This window comes from Panthera leo, chromosome B3 (assembly GCF_018350215.1).
Source record: "Panthera leo isolate Ple1 chromosome B3, P.leo_Ple1_pat1.1, whole genome shotgun sequence".
Lineage (NCBI taxonomy): Eukaryota > Metazoa > Chordata > Mammalia > Carnivora > Felidae > Panthera > Panthera leo.
Genome location: NC_056684.1, coordinates 81163928 through 81182124, shown reverse-complemented (window position 1 = coordinate 81182124; position 18197 = coordinate 81163928). Strand labels below are relative to the sequence as shown.

At 35.2% G+C, this 18197-nt stretch overlaps 1 protein-coding gene across 2 annotated transcripts in view; it reads right to left on the bottom strand.

Annotated features, from left to right (window-relative positions):
- Positions 1–14676: 14676 nt before the first annotated feature.
- Positions 14677–18197, bottom strand: part of NUBPL (nucleotide binding protein like) — a 237279-nt gene continuing 233758 nt past the window's right edge. Inside the window, exon 10 of one of the 2 annotated variants that reach the window (XM_042942931.1) lies at positions 14677–16828. In XM_042942931.1, the coding sequence (XP_042798865.1) occupies positions 16644–16828 (185 nt within the window). In that variant the 3' untranslated portion in view covers positions 14677–16643. The remainder of the gene's footprint in view (positions 16829–18197) is intronic. The other variant, XM_042942933.1, reaches the window with a different exon arrangement.

Below are 18197 nucleotides of genomic sequence, written 5' to 3'. Positions count from 1 at the left end.
TTAAAAATGCAGTTTTACATGACTTTGTAGACTACTGGGTTTTGGCAAGAGTAATTAGGCAGAATGAACTGTTTAATCATTTACAGTGTCAAAACCTTTCACTTCATTATGTTCTCCTGTTTATAATCCCACAGCCATCACCCTTCTCCAGCCCTGGTTCCCTCAGGGTTGCATTCCTGTGATGGTTCTCCAGCTGGTCTCCCCGTTTTCCCTGATTTCTTTACTGAATGTCGCTCCCTCACAGCCCCACCCTATCACTGCCACCACCTCACTTCCTACATGTGGCTGGGTCAATCTTTTAAAAATATGGCTTCCGTAAGTCACTTCCAGAGTCAAGAACTCATGAGAGCCAGTTTCTTGGTAATCTTACAGAGATAGCTGACTCATGCATATATAAATGTGTGTGTGTGTGTGCGTGTGTGTGTGTGTGTGTGTGTGTGTGTGTGTTAATGCAAATTGTAGCATTATACATGCACTTCTTTTAACAATGTAATCCAGTTGTCATTCCATTTAGAACATAGAGGGTTGCTTTATTCTGATAGCTGCATTGCATTCTCTTGTATGGCTGTTCTACAGTTTATTTAACAAGTCTCTATGTGAAGGAAAATGGATGGTTGAGTGAGTAGAAGGACGAAATATATTTTTTCTCCAAATTATAATTTTAAGGTTATATTTCATACAAAGAATATGTATGAGTTAAGAAATAAAACAATACCTATGACCCCACTCACCCTCCCAACTTAAAAAAATAAAAACAACTAGTTTACCAGATCTGTAGCTATCTTTGTCTTTCTTTCCTGCCTTATGCCTCACTGGCACCATAGAGTAACACTTGATTTTAATGTATATCATTCCCACAGGTTTTTAGGAAAATTTAATCACACATATCATGTATTACTTGATATTTTTTTGAACTTTATAAAATGGTAGGCTATAGTCTTCCATAACTTGCCATGTTCATACATTATGTTTCTAAGATTAGTCATTCAAAAACATTTTTTTTAACGTTTATTTTTGAGACAGAGACAGACAGAGCATGAACGGGGCAGGGTCAGAGAGAGAGGAAGACACAGAATCTGAAACAGGCTCCAGGCTCTGAGCTATCAGCACAGAGCCCAACTATCTGCAGTTCATTATCAAGGCTGCATAATATTCTACTGTATGACTATACTACAAGGAATTTATTCATTCTTTTGTTACAGTTGGGTTATTTGCAGATTTTTGCTACTCTGAATAGCACTGCTATGAACATTTTCATCTGTGTCTTCTGATGCGCATGTGCAAGAAATCCTCTTGGAAATGCCAAGAACAGAGTAGTAAATTATGTGACTGTATTATTACAACAATGTGTTCTCCAGAGTGGTTGTTTACCATTTTACCAGAAATGTCTAAGACACGTCCCTTTCAACACTGGTTGTAAGACTTTTTAATTTTTACAATCCAGTGAGTATGAAATGGCATCTCGTTGGTTTTGATTTGTATTTTCCTGATTACTACCAGGATTGAGCCATTCACATTTTCTCTTCTGTGAAATACTTACTTTCTATTGCCTAACTTTCATATAAGTTATGTTTTTTCCTTATTGATTTATTTGTAGTTGTTCTTATATTATTCCAAATAACTAATTACAGGTGCTGCAATACGTTCTCTCATTTTATGACACGTCTCATTTTTTACATGATGCCTTTTACTGCAGGGATATTCTGAATTTTAATGCAGCCCAATTTATCAAACTTTTCTTTTATGATTAGTGCTGTTTGTATCTTGTTTAAGAGATTCTTCCCTCCTAAGGTCACAAAGTTCCCATGTTTTCTTCAAAATTTTACTTTTAAACAACATTTTTTTTTAATTTGAGAGAGACAGAGAGAACATGCGTGCAAGTGGGGGAGAGGGGCAGAGGGAGAGAGAGAGAAAGAGAGAGAAAGAATCTTAACCAGGCTCCATGCTCTGCACAGAGCCTGACATAGGGTTTGATCCCACAACACTGGAATCATGACCTGAGCTGAATCAAGGGTTGAATGCTCAATTGACTGAGCAACCCAGGTGCTCTATTATTTTACCTTCTAAAGTTGATTTTTATATGGCATGAGGAAGGGATCCATTCTTTTCCACGGATAACCAAAAGTTGTCCCAGCACTATTTCCTCAGTGATTTTGTCATAAATCAAGCACTCATATATGTACAGACTGTTTCTGGGCTCTCTTATTTTGTCAATTTTCTATCCTGTGTTAATAACAAACTTTTAATTACTATAAATTCATAGTAAGTTTGCTATCTGGTAAGTCAAGTTGCTTTCCTCCCCCTCCTCCTCCCCCACCTCCTCCTCTTCCTTCTAATTTTCCTCTTATGCAGGAGTTTCTCAGCTATTCCTGCATCTTTGCTCTTCATATAGATATTTCAATCAGATTGTTACGCTTTATTAAAAGGGACAATTATTTTTCATGCATTGCATTTTTGTGCCTTTTAAATTTTATTGGGAAGGTATGTATTATAAATTAAAGAATAATGTAAATGAATCTTATGACTGCCCATTGTGTCAAGATCAATGAGAACTTCATGGCATTTCAGGCCCTCTATAATCTGATAGTTTTTCCCATCCTATTATCCATTACTTCCAAGTAGAAAACTACATCTCTAAAGTAGGCTAGTTTTTCCAAAACTCCCTAGTGTAAACCATAGTAAGCTCACTTACACCCTGTCTTTGCTCATATTATTTCTTCATATTAAACCACTATTCTTCAAACCTGATTGTAGATCTTTCTCCAACCCACTTTCCTAAAAATACCAATGTACATAAAGTCAGAGGTTGGCTCTTACTAGTTTTAAATTTTACTTCATTGTGATAGTTTACTATTCCCAGTTGAAGTATGAGTTCCCGAGGGGCCACGATGGGCTACAAAAGAGTTAAAGAAATATTTTTGATGGGCTCCTCTCCATGTTAAATGGATTTTAGACTAATCACTGTTGCCAACCTTTGGAGTCCAGTCACAATAACACCTTTTTATTTGGATGTGTTGGCTTTTTTTTGTACTTGATGTACGTGGGCAACTATGATTAGTGAACTACAGGAGAAAGCCAGTGCTTAATGGAATTCATTTGCAAGGGACTTTTACAACATAATTTGAAAATACCTTCATCAGCAGAGACAGCCTAATAACATGTTCTCGTAGTGGTTTACAATGTTTCTGTATAGCTCCCCATCTGAAGAGATGATAAAGAAACAATAGTGTGAACCATAATTAAATCCATTAGCCACAGTGTGAGAAATAATGTTTAAACAACAGTTCAACAGCAGCAACACCCATATTCTTCAAAATCTTTTCCAATGCTTAAAACAGAGATAGCTGGAGATAATTTATTGTTCCTATTATATTTCTCAATAATAAAAATTAAAAATCCTTATTGCTTGATATATTCATTTTGTAGAAGATAACTAACATTGCCGTAATGGCCCAAACTAATTTGCAGTAACATAAAAATTACCAAAGGCATAGGATAGGGTATGAATAAGCTGAAATAAAAACCAACAACTACGACACTTTAAATATCTATAAAAGATTACAAATAATAAAGAGCAAGTAGTTTGAAAAAATCTTCAAATAAATGACCACTTTTTGCCTTTTTTTTAAAATTAAAGGTTATTCTTTTTTGTATTAAACATCTTTTATGTATTATCCAACTTACCTGTTGTTACAAATCTGACGTTCCAGGGGATAAAAGTGAGCTACTTTTCAATTAATAAGTTGGGAGTATGGCACATCATTATTTATATTAGTCATTCAATTTTAGAGTTTAACAAGATTTTCAAAGCACTGATAGGCTTTACACTGAAGAATGGATTTAAATGCAATTTAAATAAAGGTTTCTGATTAGAAAAGTGGTCTATGGCCAAGTTCTATTGTCATTGTACTCCATGGAAACTTTAAGCCAAATTATTTAAAAATAGTTTTAAATGTGAAAACAATTTGCTGCTTCAGATCACACAATAGGATGTGCAGAAGAAAAGAAAGCAAATAATTGAATTGATTATCTTTCAAGTTTCAACCCCAAATCCAAACATCAATAGTCATTCAAACTAGCTCCAGAGAGAATGTTCATCTAGTTTTCAATAAGGTATCTTCAGATAGAAAAAAAAAAATTAGACTTTACAAAAAGGATTTGAAAATAACCATATACAGGCATTTAAAAAGGGCTATCTTCTTCTAAAAATATTATTCCAAAAAGTACAATCCAAAATCAGAAAGCAATTTATTAATGCAGCATTCTTTTTTTTTTTTTTTACAACTTCATTGAGGTATAACTGATGCACAATAAACTGCACATATTTAAAGTGTACAAGGGGCTGGTTTGGCCTATGTATATACCTGTGAAATCTTCACTATAATCAAGTTATAGAGCATTTCTATCAGGTCCCAAAGTTTCCTTATTTCCTTTTTAATCCTTCCCCTCTCTCCATCCCTTTCTCCCCCAACACCCATCTCCAGGCAACCACTGATTTACTTTGTCAAGTAGTTAAGTTTGCATTTTCTAGAATTTATATAAATGGAATTACGCAGGTTCCACTTTTTTTGTATACCTTTTTCACTCGGCATTAAGAGTTATTAATATTGTATCAATAATTCATTCTATTTTATTTCTATGAAGTATTCTATTGCATAGAGGTAGCAAATCTGGTGTGTCCATTCACCATTTGGTGGACACTTAACTTGTTTCCAGTTTGGGATATTATGAACAAAGCTGTTAGGAATATTAATTCGTACATAAGACTTCAGCTGGATATACATTTTATTTCTCTTGGGTAAATATCTAGGAGAATAGTTAGACTGTATGTTAGTGCATGTTTAACTCTTTTAGAATATGCCAGGCTGTTTTCCAAAAGTAAATGTACTATTTTACATTTCCATCAACAGTGTATAAGATAAAGTTCCAGTGGGCCCATATTATCACCAAGATTTAGTGTGGTCAGTCTTCTTCACTGTAGCCACTTTCGTGGCTGTGTAGTGGTATCTCACTGTGGGGTTTTGTTGTGGTTTTTTGGGTTTGCGGACATTTTCCCAGTGACTAAAGATGCTGAGCATTTTTCATGTTTTCAGTGCTATCTCTTAGTGAAGTCTCTAGCCAAATGCTTTGCCCATTTTAAAATCACGGTTTTTAGGGGGCTTTTTAATGGGTTGTAGTTCTATATATAGTTTAGATACAACTTCTTTTTCAGATATATTTTATGTATTCTCCCAGTCTAAAAATTGTCTTTTAATTTTCTTAACTGTGTTTTTAAACAGCTGTTTTAATATTAAGTACAATTTAACCTTTTATAGTTTTAGAGTGATTGTTTCTATGTCCTATTTGAGAAATCTTTGCCTAATTCAAGATTCTCCTGTTTTCCTTTTAGAAGTTTCATAGTTTTAGATATTGCATTTAGATAAATTATCCATTTTAGTTTAATTTTTGTATATGTGTAGGTATAAAGTTTCATTTCTTTACAAAAAGGTTGTCTAAGTATTAAGCACACTTGCTGAAAAGATCTATTCCTCATTGAATTGCCTTGGCACCTTTGCTGAAAATCAAGTTATCATATCGGTAATATGTCTATTTTTAAACTCTTCTCTGTTCTATGGATCTATAGGTCTATCTTTATACCAAAACTACATTGTCTTGATTACTGTAGCTTTATAAAAATCTTGAAATCAGATAATGTATGTTCTCTGACTTTAATCTTTTTATTCAAATGTGTTTTGGCTATCCTAGACCCTCTTTATTTCCATATAAATTTTAGAATCAAGTTGTCAATTTCAGCAAGAGAGTATCCCAGGATTTTGATTGGAATTGCATTGGATATAGTAGTTCCATCTGAGGAGAACAGATGTCTTAACAATATTAAGTCTTGCAAACCATGAACGTGATCTTTCACCATGTATATAAGTTTTCTTTGATTTCTTTTTTTAGTGTTTTGTATTTGTCCACATCTTAATAGATTTATATCTAAATATTTAATGGTTTTTGTGCTGTTATAAATTGTACTTTTTTCCACTTCCAATTATTCACTGCCAGTATATAGGAATAAAATTGATTTTTGTATATTGACCTTGCATACTGCAAATCTGCTAAATTGATTCATTAGTTAATTTTTTGTATATTTAGGGTTTTTTTTTCCATAGACAATCATGTCATCTGTGAACGAAGGTGGTTTTATCTTTTCCTTTCCGACTTGTATGGTTTTATTTATTTTTCTATTGCACTGATAAAACCTCCAGTATAACAGTGAATAAAAGTGGGGAGCTTGGAGAACATTGCCTTGGTCCCAATCATAGGAGGAAAGCAGTCAATTTTTCACCATTAGTCATGATGTTAGCTGTAAATATTTTTGTAGATACTTTTTATCAGGAAGAAAAGGTTGTCTTTTATTCCTAGTTTGCTGAGAATTTTTTTATCACAAATATATACTAATTTTGTCACTTTTTATGCATCTATTAGGATAAACATATGGTGTTTCTTCTTTAGTCTGTATGTTCTTTAATCTGCTATTTAAATTGATTGATTTTCAAATGTTTAAGCAACCTTACATTACCAGGAAAATGACCACTTGGTCACAATGTATTATTCTTTTATGCTGGATTCAATTAAATGATATGTTGCCTAGAGTATCTATGGTTATGAGGAATATTTATCTGTAGTTTTCTTGTAATGTCTTTGGTTTGGTTATCAGGGTAATGCTAGCTCCAAAAACTGAGCTGGGGGCAGCACCTGGTTGGCTCAGTCAGTTAAGCCCTTGACTCCTGATTTTGGCTCAGGTCATGATGTCATGGTCCTGAGATCAAGTGCTGCCTCCATGCAAAGGAGGGGATTCTCTCTCTCCCTCTCTCTCTGCCCCTCCCCTACTCGTACTCTCTCAAAATATGACACAGGGCTCAATCTCACAAACTGTGAGATCATAACCTGAGCTGAAGTCAAGAGTCTGATGAACACCTAACCGACTGAGCCACCCAGGCACCCCCATCTATTCCTTGAATAAGCTTTGGTAGTCAGCATTTTTCAAGAAATTTGTCTATATCATCTATGTTGTCAATTTTGTGGGCATAAAGTTGTTTGTAATAGCTCCTTTTGTACTTTTAATGTCTGTAGGATCTTCGTGATGTTCCCTCTTTCGTTCCTGATTTTGGCAATCAAACTCGGTTTCTCTCACTTCTAAATGAATCTGGCTAGTGGTTTGTCAATTCTGTTCACTTTTCAAAACACCAGCTTTGGATTTCACTGATTTTCTCTATTGCTTTTCTTCTCAATTTCATTTGCTGCCCTTTTTTGTGTGTGTTGGATTTAATTTACTCTTCTACCACCAGGTTCTTAATAGAGAAGATTACTTTGTTGCTATGAGATTTCTTTTCTAATGTAAGCATTTAATGCCACTGTTTTCCTATAAGCACTACTTTATGTGCATCCCACAAATGTTGATGTTTTGTTTCCATTTCAATTCAGTCAAAATATTTTATAATTTCCCTTGATCCTTCCTTCTTGACACATGGGCAATTTAGAATTGTTCTATTTCCAAATACTTAAGAAGTTTCCAGATATCTTTCTGATCTTGAATTCTATTTATTTCTTATGGTAAGAGAACATGTTTTACAGGATTTTGGTTGTTTTAAATATGTTGGTATATGTTTATGACTCAGAATATGGTATATTTTGGTGAATATCCCATGTATACTTGAAAATAGTATGCATTCTATTGTTTTGGGGAGAAGTGTTCTATAAATGTTGATCATTGTTTAGGTCTTCTAATACTTTCTGTCCTTGTGCCATCAATTACTGAGAGAGGAGTATTGAAATATCTAACTGTAATTAAGGTTTGGTTTTACTTTTAGTTCCATCAATTTTTACTTCCTGTATTTCAAAGCTATTTTGTTAGGTGGACACATATTTAGGATTGTTATGTCTTCCTGGCTACTTAACACCTTTACCATTACATAATGTCAGTTTTCAGCCCTGGTAATGTGTCTTGTTCGGAAGTCTACTATGTGTGATAATACTATAGTCACTCTATTTTTCCTTAGTGTTTACATTGTATGTCTTTTCCACCTTTTTAGTCTATTTGTACATTTATATTTAAAATGGATTTCTTTCAGGAAGTGTATAGTAAGTATGATCCTGCTCAATATGATAATCTTTTAATTCATAATTTGTATGTTTTGAACATTTCCATTAATTGTCATTATCGATGTTTAGATAAAAATCTGCCATCTTGCATGCTGTTTTCTTTTTGTTCTATGTGCTCTTTCTTCCTTTTATATTTCTGCTTGCTTTTGGATTAAGGATTTATGATCAAGTTTATCTCCATTACTGGCTTACTATTTAACCCTATTTTAAAAAAGTTGTTTAAAATTTACAATGTTTGGCTTAAATTAATATACAAATAATATTATACCTTTTCTTATATAAGAATCTTGTAACAGTTTACTCCCAACATATCCCCCTCATCATTTGTGTTATTGTTGTAATATATTTTACTTTTATATATGCTATAAATCCACAATACATTGCTGTTATCATATATTTAGACACTTGTCTTTTAGGATGATGAAGAATAAGACAACAAGTACTTTTTATGTTTATCTTTATTTTAACCATTTTCAGACATCTTCAGTTCTTTGTATAAATCAAAGTTCCCATCTGGTGTTTTGGTATCACTGCCTGAAGAATTTCCTACAGCTTCTACTGTACTATAGTCTGCTGTTAAGGAATTCCCTCAGCTTTTGTCCAAGAACAACACAGGTTTTCCTCTTTGAATGTTTTTTTTTTTTCAGTGGCATAGGATTCTGGATTGACAATTTTAAAAATTTCACCACTTTAAAAATGTCCCTCTGTTGTATGTCTTGCATAGAGGAAGTCTGCTGTAATTCTTATTTTTGTTGTCTGTATATAATGTGAATTTTTCCATTTACTGCCTTTAAGATTTTCTTTTTATCTTTGTTTTTCTAGCAGTTTCAATATGTTATTTCTGTTTTAAAAATCCCACTTGAGGTTTTCTGAGCTCTGTGAATTTCCCAGTTTGATACCTTTCATTTTACCAAGAGAATTCTTAGCAGTTATCTCTTTAAATATTTTGTCTGTCTCAGTGTTCCTTTCTTCTTACAAGATGCCAATTTATCCCCAGCTCTTGCTCATGTGCACACATGCACACATGTGTGCTTAACTCTTTATTTTCTTTGTCCTGTTTAACTATATCCAAGTTCATTGATTCTTCATCTGTCCAGTTTCACTGATGAGCCCAAAGGCATTCTCAATTTGTTAAATATATATTTTTTTCCTTCTAGCATTTCTATTTTACTTGTTCTTATGGTTTCCATCTATCTGTCAAATTCCCTATTTGCTCAGGTAAATCGTCCACCTTTTCCACTAAACACTTTAACATATTAATCATAGCCATTCCTTACTTGATAGTACAAACATCTGAGTCATCTCTGTGTCTAGTTCTGTTGAGTGTTTTGTCTGTTGATAAGGGGTTGGTTTTTGTCTTTTATGTCTTATAATTTTAAAAATAATATTTTAAAATTATTGAAGTATAGTTGACAATGTTATATTAGTTTCAAGGGTACAACATAGTGATCCAATAATTCTATATATTACTGAGTGCTTACCATAAGTGTAGTCACCATGCAAAATTATTACAATATTATTGACTATATTCTCTATGCTGTACTTTTCATCTCTGTGATTTATTTATTAATTGGAAGTTTGTACCTTTTACTTTTACCTATTTTGCCCATCCCCACACCCCACTTTCCTCTGGAAATCACTAATGTGTTCTTTGTATGTATGACTCTGTTTCTGTTTGTTTGTTCATTTGTTTTTCAGATTCCACAGAAAGTAAAATTACATGGTATTTGTCTTTCTCTGACTTATTTCACTTAGCGTAACACCTTCTAGTTATATCCATGTTGTCACAAATGACGAAAGTCTCACTTTTAAAATTATATATATACATATATATATATGTATATATATATAGGCATTTGGGCTCTTTCCATAATTTGGCTACTGTTGATAATGCTGTTATAAACATTGGTGCGCCTCTGTTTCCTCATCATCACCAACATCTATTGTTTCCAGGGTTGTTAATTTTAGTCATTCTGACAGGTGTGTGGTGATAGCTCACTGTAGTTTTGACTTGTATTTCCCTGATATTGAGCATCTTTTCATGTGTTTGTTAGCCATCTGGATGTCTTCTTTGGATAACTGTCTATTCATGTCTTCTGCTCATTTCTTAACTGGATTATTTGAATTTTTGGGGGGTGTTGAGTTTGAGAAGTTCTGTATAGGTTTTGGATACTAACCCTTTATCAGATATGTCATTCGCAAATACCTTCTCTCATTCTGTAGGTTGCCTTTTAGTTTGGTTGGTTGTTTCCTTCACTGTGCAGAAGCTTTCTATCTTGATGAAGTCTCAATAGGTCATTTTTGCTTTTGTTTCCCTTGCTTCTGGCAACGTTGTCTAGTAAGAAGTTGCTATGGCTGAGGTCAAAGAGGTTGCTGCCTAGGTTCTCCTCCAGGATTATGATGGTTTCCTGTCTCAAATTTAGATCTTTCATCCATTTTGAGTTTGTTGTCGTGTATGGTGTAAGAAAGTAGTCTAGTTTCATTCTTCTGCATGTTGCTGTCCAGTTTTCCCAACACATTGTTGAAGAGATTGTCTTTTTTCCACTGAATGTTCTTTCCTGCTTTGTCAAAGATTAGTTGACTGAAGGAAATCTTGTTTTTGCCATTTATATTCTTTCCTCTTTTATCATAGATTAATTGACCATGTAAGTATGGATTTATTTCTGAGCTCTTTATCCTGTTCCATTGACCTATGTGTCTATTTTTGTGCCAGTATCAAACTGTTTTGATTACTATAGCTTTGTTGTATGTCTTGAAATCTGGAAATGTGATACCTCCAGCTTTGTTCTTCTTTCTCAAGATTGCTTTGGCTATTTACGGTCTTTTGTAGTTCCATATGAATTTTAGGATTATTGGGGCACCCTGGTGGCTCAGTCAGTTAAGTAACCGACTTCAGCTCAGGTCATGATCTCGTGGCTTGTGGGTTCGATACCCGCATTAGGCTCTATGCTGACAGCTCAGAGCCTGGAGCCTGCTTTGGATTCTGTGTCTCCCTCTCTCTCTGCCCTTTCCCTGCTCATGCTGTCTCAAAAATAAACATTTAAAAATTTTTTTTAAATTAGGATTATTTGTTCTAGTTCTGTTGTCTTATAATTTTTTACACTTAATACTGAACATCATGTGTAGAACAACAGAAATGGAGGTAAATAGTTATTTATGGCTGAAAATGCACAGGACTCTAATTTCACTAGAAATTTAATGAACAGATTTGAGTTAATTTAGTCAACAGTTCATCTTATTTAGGTTTTATTGTTGTCATGGTTACCTTCAGTACACCATTGGCTTCAAACCTCTTTGGTATTACCTTGTGCTTAAGTTGAAAGATGGATTGCTCTACTCTTAGTTTTTGACCTCTCTATTCACATTCTTTCCCCCTCCTCCACCAGTGGACACTGCTAATGTTTCATATTTAATGCTTGCTAGCTTGCTGTGGACCAGAGGATTCTCTGTTGTCCTAATCTAATCTTAGCTCTAAGTAAGTGCTACATCCCCAAGTCTTGGTGAATGGGCTTTCTCAGTGATCCTATCCCTCCCTGAGTGATAGGATGCCTTTAATGGCTAAGGTAGGGATGGCTTCCTGTTCTCCATCATGATTAGGGGTTTTCTATGTCCTCTCCTGCAGTCAGAATGGGTCTTCATCTGAGGACAGGTTTGCTACCCTCCCCTAGTGACTTAAATGTGTTTGTTCCACAGGGAAGGAGAATCAGGTAAGGTTTTGTGTTTTTCTCCAAGCAGCAGTTACTCTCCTTCTCCAGCCCTGTACTACTCAAGAAAGTTTTCTCTAATCCCCTTCCCAATGCTCAATTCTTCTCTTAGGCACATAGTCAGGTTCATAGAGAAAAGCCTAGGAGTGGGTACACATTCTCCTCAATGAACAGCTTGTAGGGGTTCTAGATTCTCCTGTTATCCCCCACTCAGCTTTTAGCAATTTGTTAGAGTTTTTCACTGGATTATTCTTACCTGTCTGTAGGGAGCTTAACATCTCTTCTGTGTTTTGCCAAAGGTATGCTTGCATCCTGTGTCTCCTTGGAGAGGTCTGTCTTTTCATATATCTCATACTACTTGGTTGCACTGTAACTTAGGATCTCTAGTGGGTTTAAGAAAAGTTATGATTTTGTATATCATACAGTTTTTTCTTGTTCTAAGTCAGATATGATGCTTTTCCCAGTCTTCTCCATCCTAAGCAAAACCGAAACTCTCCAATTTTTTGTTGCTGTGAACTTTACACACTGGTCCTAAAATTTATATGAAAATGAAAAAAAAATCAAGATTTGCCAAGATATTCTTGAAGAACAAGGTGATAAGAAACAAAACAGTGAGTTATTGGTGTAAAGGCAGACAAACTAACCAATGGGACAGAACAGAAAGCCCGGAAACAGATCCATAGAAACATAGACATTAATTTACAACAAAGGTGGTACTGCAGAAAAGCAAAGGAAAAAGACAGTCCCAGTGGACAATTAGATAACTACAAGGAAAAAAATGAAACCTAATGCCTACCTCACCTAATAACAAAAAAACAATTCCAAATGAATTATAGAATGTAAAAGCAAGACAATGCTAGAACGTCTAGAAATTAATACCGGATATCTTCATGACCTTGAGGCATTGCACAAAAATCAATAATCATACAGGAAAATAATGAATTTGAATATGCTAAAATTAAGATCATTTGGTTAATCAAAACACACCATTAAAAGACTGAAAGACCAATCAGAGTGGGAAAGCTATCTGCAACACAGAACTGACAGAAATTCATAAAACACTCTAATACAATAGAAAAATAGGCAAGAGATTTGACTGGGCAGTATACAAAACAGGAAATCTAATCAGCCAATGGGTAAAGGTGCTCAATTTCATTTGTAATCAAGGAAATGCAAGTTAAAACCATAATGAGATACCACTAAACAACTACAATCCCACTTCCAGAAATAATACAACAGAAATTTAAGTACAGAACACCAAGAAAATATGTACACGAATGCTCATAACGGTACAATCTGTCAAACAGTGGGATCAACCCAAATATCCATCTACAGTGGAATGGGAGAGATGTGTATATTCAATGTAATATTCTACAGCAAATAATATGAATAGCAGCTATATGCAATAGCAGATATGGAACTCAGAAACAATACACAGCAAAAGCATTTAATATAGAGCAAAAAACTGTATAATCCCATTTAATATACATTTCAAAAACAGGTAAAACTATAATATTTAAGGGTATAAGCTTAGGTATATCAGTAGATGGTTAACTTTGTAAGGGACAGAGAGGGTAGTAATTGTGAGAGAAAATACTGAGGTTTCTGTGATGCTAGTGGTGATTTACCTCTTCATTTGGTTGGTAGTCACATAGGTGTCCATTTTGTAGACAATTAGCCTATATACTTTGTCTTCCATGCTTTACTATATATTTAGTATACTTCATTATAACCTCCCCATATATCTTCCAGAAAGTTTTTGGCCATTAGTGAACTTGTTGGGTTTTTTTTTTTTTTTTAAATTAGAGGTGTTTCATTTTTTTTTAAATCAGATTACTATTTTTTAAATTATTTTATTACTTTTTAAATTTTTTAAATGTTTACATATTTTTGAGAGACAGAGAGACAAAGCATGAGTGGGGAAGGGGCAGAGAGAGGGAGACATAGAATCCAAAGCAGGCTCCAGGCTCTGAGCTGTCAGCACAGAGCCTGACGTGGGACTCGAACTCACGAGCCGTGAGATCATGACCTGAGCCACAGTTAGACGCTTAAATGACTGAGCCATGTAGGTGCCCCATTTACTAGAGGTGTTTCAAATGCAGTGATGCAACTTTCTGATCCCTAGTATGCTCTTTGGTTCTATTTTCTAGGATTCAAGAAAATTTGTATGTTTTTTGGAGCATGGTGGGGGGGATTCTTCCCCTGTTTGGAACTGAGAGACACAAAATGCAGGTAAAAATAAAAATATATATATATTAGCTATACTAATGACAAAAAGCTGTACTAGTGGATATGTGACCATAGTGGGCTACCAAATACCCAACACCTAAATTAAATGGATCCAAGTCCAAGGCAGAGATGGACAGGTCTCCCTGCAGCCTGCCTCACAAAGCTCAGGATTTTGTTGAAATCAAAGAAATGCAGACAGGAAGAAATTTACCCATAAGATGTGTCACTCCTCCTTCCCTGGCATGGACTGAGTGGGGCACCCTGCCTTCGCCTCCTGGAGAGTGGAATGGAAATTCTCTCTGCTCTATGGAAATGTGAAGAACAGGAATAAGTATCACCCCTAACAACAGGCAGACTAGCTTCGCTTGACAGTCTATCTTTAAAGTCAGCTCTGAAGCTTAGCAGAGGCTGCCATAGGCTAAATTTTAGAACAAGCTTCATTCTTGCTCTTACAGCTCCTTTCTCTTCTTCCACTTATGAACCTGCATATATACTCCAACCACCATCTTTTTAGTGGCTTGCCTGGAAATATCTGCAGAGACTTGTAAGCAAGGGTAAAGGAGAAGAGAGCAGGTGATTATATGTGTAGCTCTTTTCTAAGTAATGTATTTATGAATAAAATGATCTTTCCCATTTCCCTGTGAGATGTATTAAATTGGCATACAACTTTAAGTGCCTCTGGAGCTTATTTAGATCATTCTTTCTCTAGGTAAAGTTAAGCCTGGTTCAGGTCTGCTTTTTGGTATTTAGAAGTATCCAATGATTATTTGTATCAGCCTTCTCTTAAAAGTCAATAAAAACACAAATATATATCTACAGCTTAAAGTCATTACCTCCTTTTCACAGTGATGAAGAATGATTACTGTGTGTTCATAAATACTTTTATTCATGATTTTAATTAGCATGGATAATTTGGCCCAAGATATTTCAGTTCAGACACAGCAACACGTGTTTATTTAATTAAAATTTTATTTTTACTTTGAGGTAATTGTAGATTCACGTGCAGAGATTCCATTGTGTCCTGTTACCCAATTTCCTCTAACAGTAACATCTTGCAAAACTATAGTACAATATCCCCCAAGATATTGGTATTGACACAGTCATAACAAAGAACATTTCCATCCTCATGATGATTCCTTATGTTGCCCATTGAGAGGCACACATAATTTTCTCCCTTGCAACCCTTTCCCCTTAAATTCCAGAAACCACTAATTTGTTCTCCCTTTCTATCATTTTGTCATTTCAAGAATGCTCCATAAATGGAACCATATGGTATAAAACCTTTTGGGATTGGCTCTCTCATTCAGCATAATGGTCTAGAATTCATCCAGGTTGTTGCAGGTATCCATAGTTTGTTCTTTTTCATTGGCGAGTAGTATTCCGTGGTTGGATAGATCACATTTTGTTTAACCATCTGCCCACTGAAAAGCTCTGTGTTGTTTTTGGCGACTACAAATAAAATTGCCATGAACAGTTTTTTATGTGAATACAAGTGTGTGAAAACATGTTTATAACAACATGTGACTCTCTAATTTTCTACCTGTTTAACTACAAAGCAGAAGATGTCAAGGTATTTGCCAAAAGTCATAGACCACTTCTTTGTAACTGAGGGTCAACTAATGATTCTTATCAGTACTTGCAGCTTTATAACTATTTTGCTTCCTGACCTTGGAAAGCTCCCCCAAATATCTTTGAGCCTCAACTAGATAAGATATATGCTTTTCAAAGTGTATCATTTGAAACACAAACTCCATGAAATGCTCCTAAAAGGGATAGGATAAGGCCTTCATGGTCAAGTAAGTTGGAGGAAATGCTGAATACCATATTTCTCTTTTGAAATAAACAAATGTTCTTTGGTATAAAAAAGGGAGGATCCAGTATCCCACTGTCCAAGTTCAAATTCCAGCTCTATCACTTGCTAGAACAGAAACCTTCGGCAAAACACTTAACACTCCCATATCTCAGTTTTCTCATCTATAGAATGAAGGTAACAACAGTACCCCACTCATACAAATGCAAGATTAACTCTATGGACACAAGGAAACACCTGATAGATGTTACCTATTATTATAACTATTGCCATCATAACCAGAATCATCAAAATCATTGTGATCTTGTTAAAAATATACATGTCCAGGCCCCACCCCTGCAGATTATATTCAGTAAGTTTAGGGTAGAGCCTGGTCCAGATGAAGCAGAAGTTATTTTACATTAAGAACGTGTCCAAGACTGTCCAAGACAAGATTGAAACTCAGACCAAACTGACTGATGGAGTTATCACACTTAGTACGCAGTTAATAAATCCTTTAAATGACTAACTCCATAGTCCCACAAAAAGAATACAGTTTTAACTCTCCTGAATTGAAGGTTGAGCTTATAATATAAACTCATGATTCCCCAAGGGGTAGTTCATTTAAAAAAATGCAGTTCTGTGCAGTTGGTACACACAGCACTCAAAAAAAAAAAAAAATTCCTAAATGTAGCAGTTACCATTGATATATAAAAATTTTACTTGTGAGTCATTGCTTAGCAAATCAAATCTGAAAATAAGACATTATTTCCTTAGAAATAAAAGAAAATAACCATGATTCTATTATTCCTGTAGGTTGCATCTCCACACTGCTGATTTCCAAAGGTCTTCTTATTGTTAAACACCAGGCAAATTTCCAGAACACTTGGGGAATTCACTTTAGAGGTGGTGGCAATCTTTTTACCACTTCTGCGGCAATCCTCAGGTAAGCTTTGGCCTGGAAAAGAACAGACTCATTTGTTCTACATTTCTCCCCAGCAGACATCAAATGACTCATGAACTGTTGGCCATAGCTGCCTGCTGAATTTAATAGTCAAAAGGCTGAGTGAGCTGAGGAAGTTCAGCAGTGAGAAGATGGTGTCATGTACACTGCAGGTGGGGGCAGGGAAGAGAGGGTTTTAGCATTTTTAGGGGGCAGCTACTTAGAAGGTGACTTTCTGAAAACAATACTTAATACCAGCAGTTACTGTTTTCAAACTCTAATTCCCATGTCATCAAACTAGCAACCCAGTCCAGTTGTAGAAAAATTGTATCTTCTTCTTGTGACAAATTGATATCGTGAGTTAGATGCTGCCCAAACTTCTTTGGAATAAGAGCTGTTAGTCATTTCAAATAGGACTGTTTATTACCACCCTATGGAGCATTTTCTATTCTCTCTGAGAATGGCATCCAATACCAGCAATGAGCACCTTAGGCTCCTTCACCTGGTGAAATTTGGGTACCAGGCAAGAATTCCTGGGTTAGGTTGTTACACTCTTCATCTTTGGGATCCCCAGAGCAGCCAAATACTAAGAGCAACTCCTAAGCCACTGTGGGTCACTGTGTTAGTCACAAACTATCCCAATGCCTACATGGTCCCGTCAGAACAATGGTCATGACATGTGCATTTTAAAAGTTTTGAATAATTAGGGGTACCTGGGTGGATCAGGTCATGATCTCGCCTAGAGTTTGAGCCCCACATCCAGCTCTGTGCTGACAGTTCAGAGTCTGGAGCCTGTTTCAGATTCTGTGTGTGTGTGTCTCTCTCTGCCCCTCCCCGGCTCGTGCTCTGTCTCTCTCAAAAATAAACCTTACAAAAATGTTTTTAAGCTCCGAATAATTGCAACGCAAATGTTATTTATTTCTCCTATCTTATCTATAAAAAGTAACTGTAAGACACAATAGTAAGGTCTTCTAAAACCATTAATTTATATGTTTATATACTTAGATTTATGAATATACCACCACTACAATACTATGGTTGATAATAGCTAAAATTTACTTGAGTACTTAGTATTTACCAAGTAATGTTTCATTTAAGCTGGCAGCTACTTTAAGGGATAAATTCTGTCACTAACCCTACTTTATAGATAAGGAAACCTAGACCCAGAAAGGTGAACAGTCTTTCTCGCCTGAAGCATTATAGCTAATACCAGATGAGCTGGTCTTTGAACCTAACCTGACTGCTCTCTGACTCTGCATGGTAAAAGAACTGTTTGAGGTCTGTTTACCCTGACTTACAGAAGTGTTTTAAGTGTGACACATTTTCATTTTTGAAAACTATGCTTGAGCCCTAACAGCTGACTTATGCTTTATTTTATCAGAAA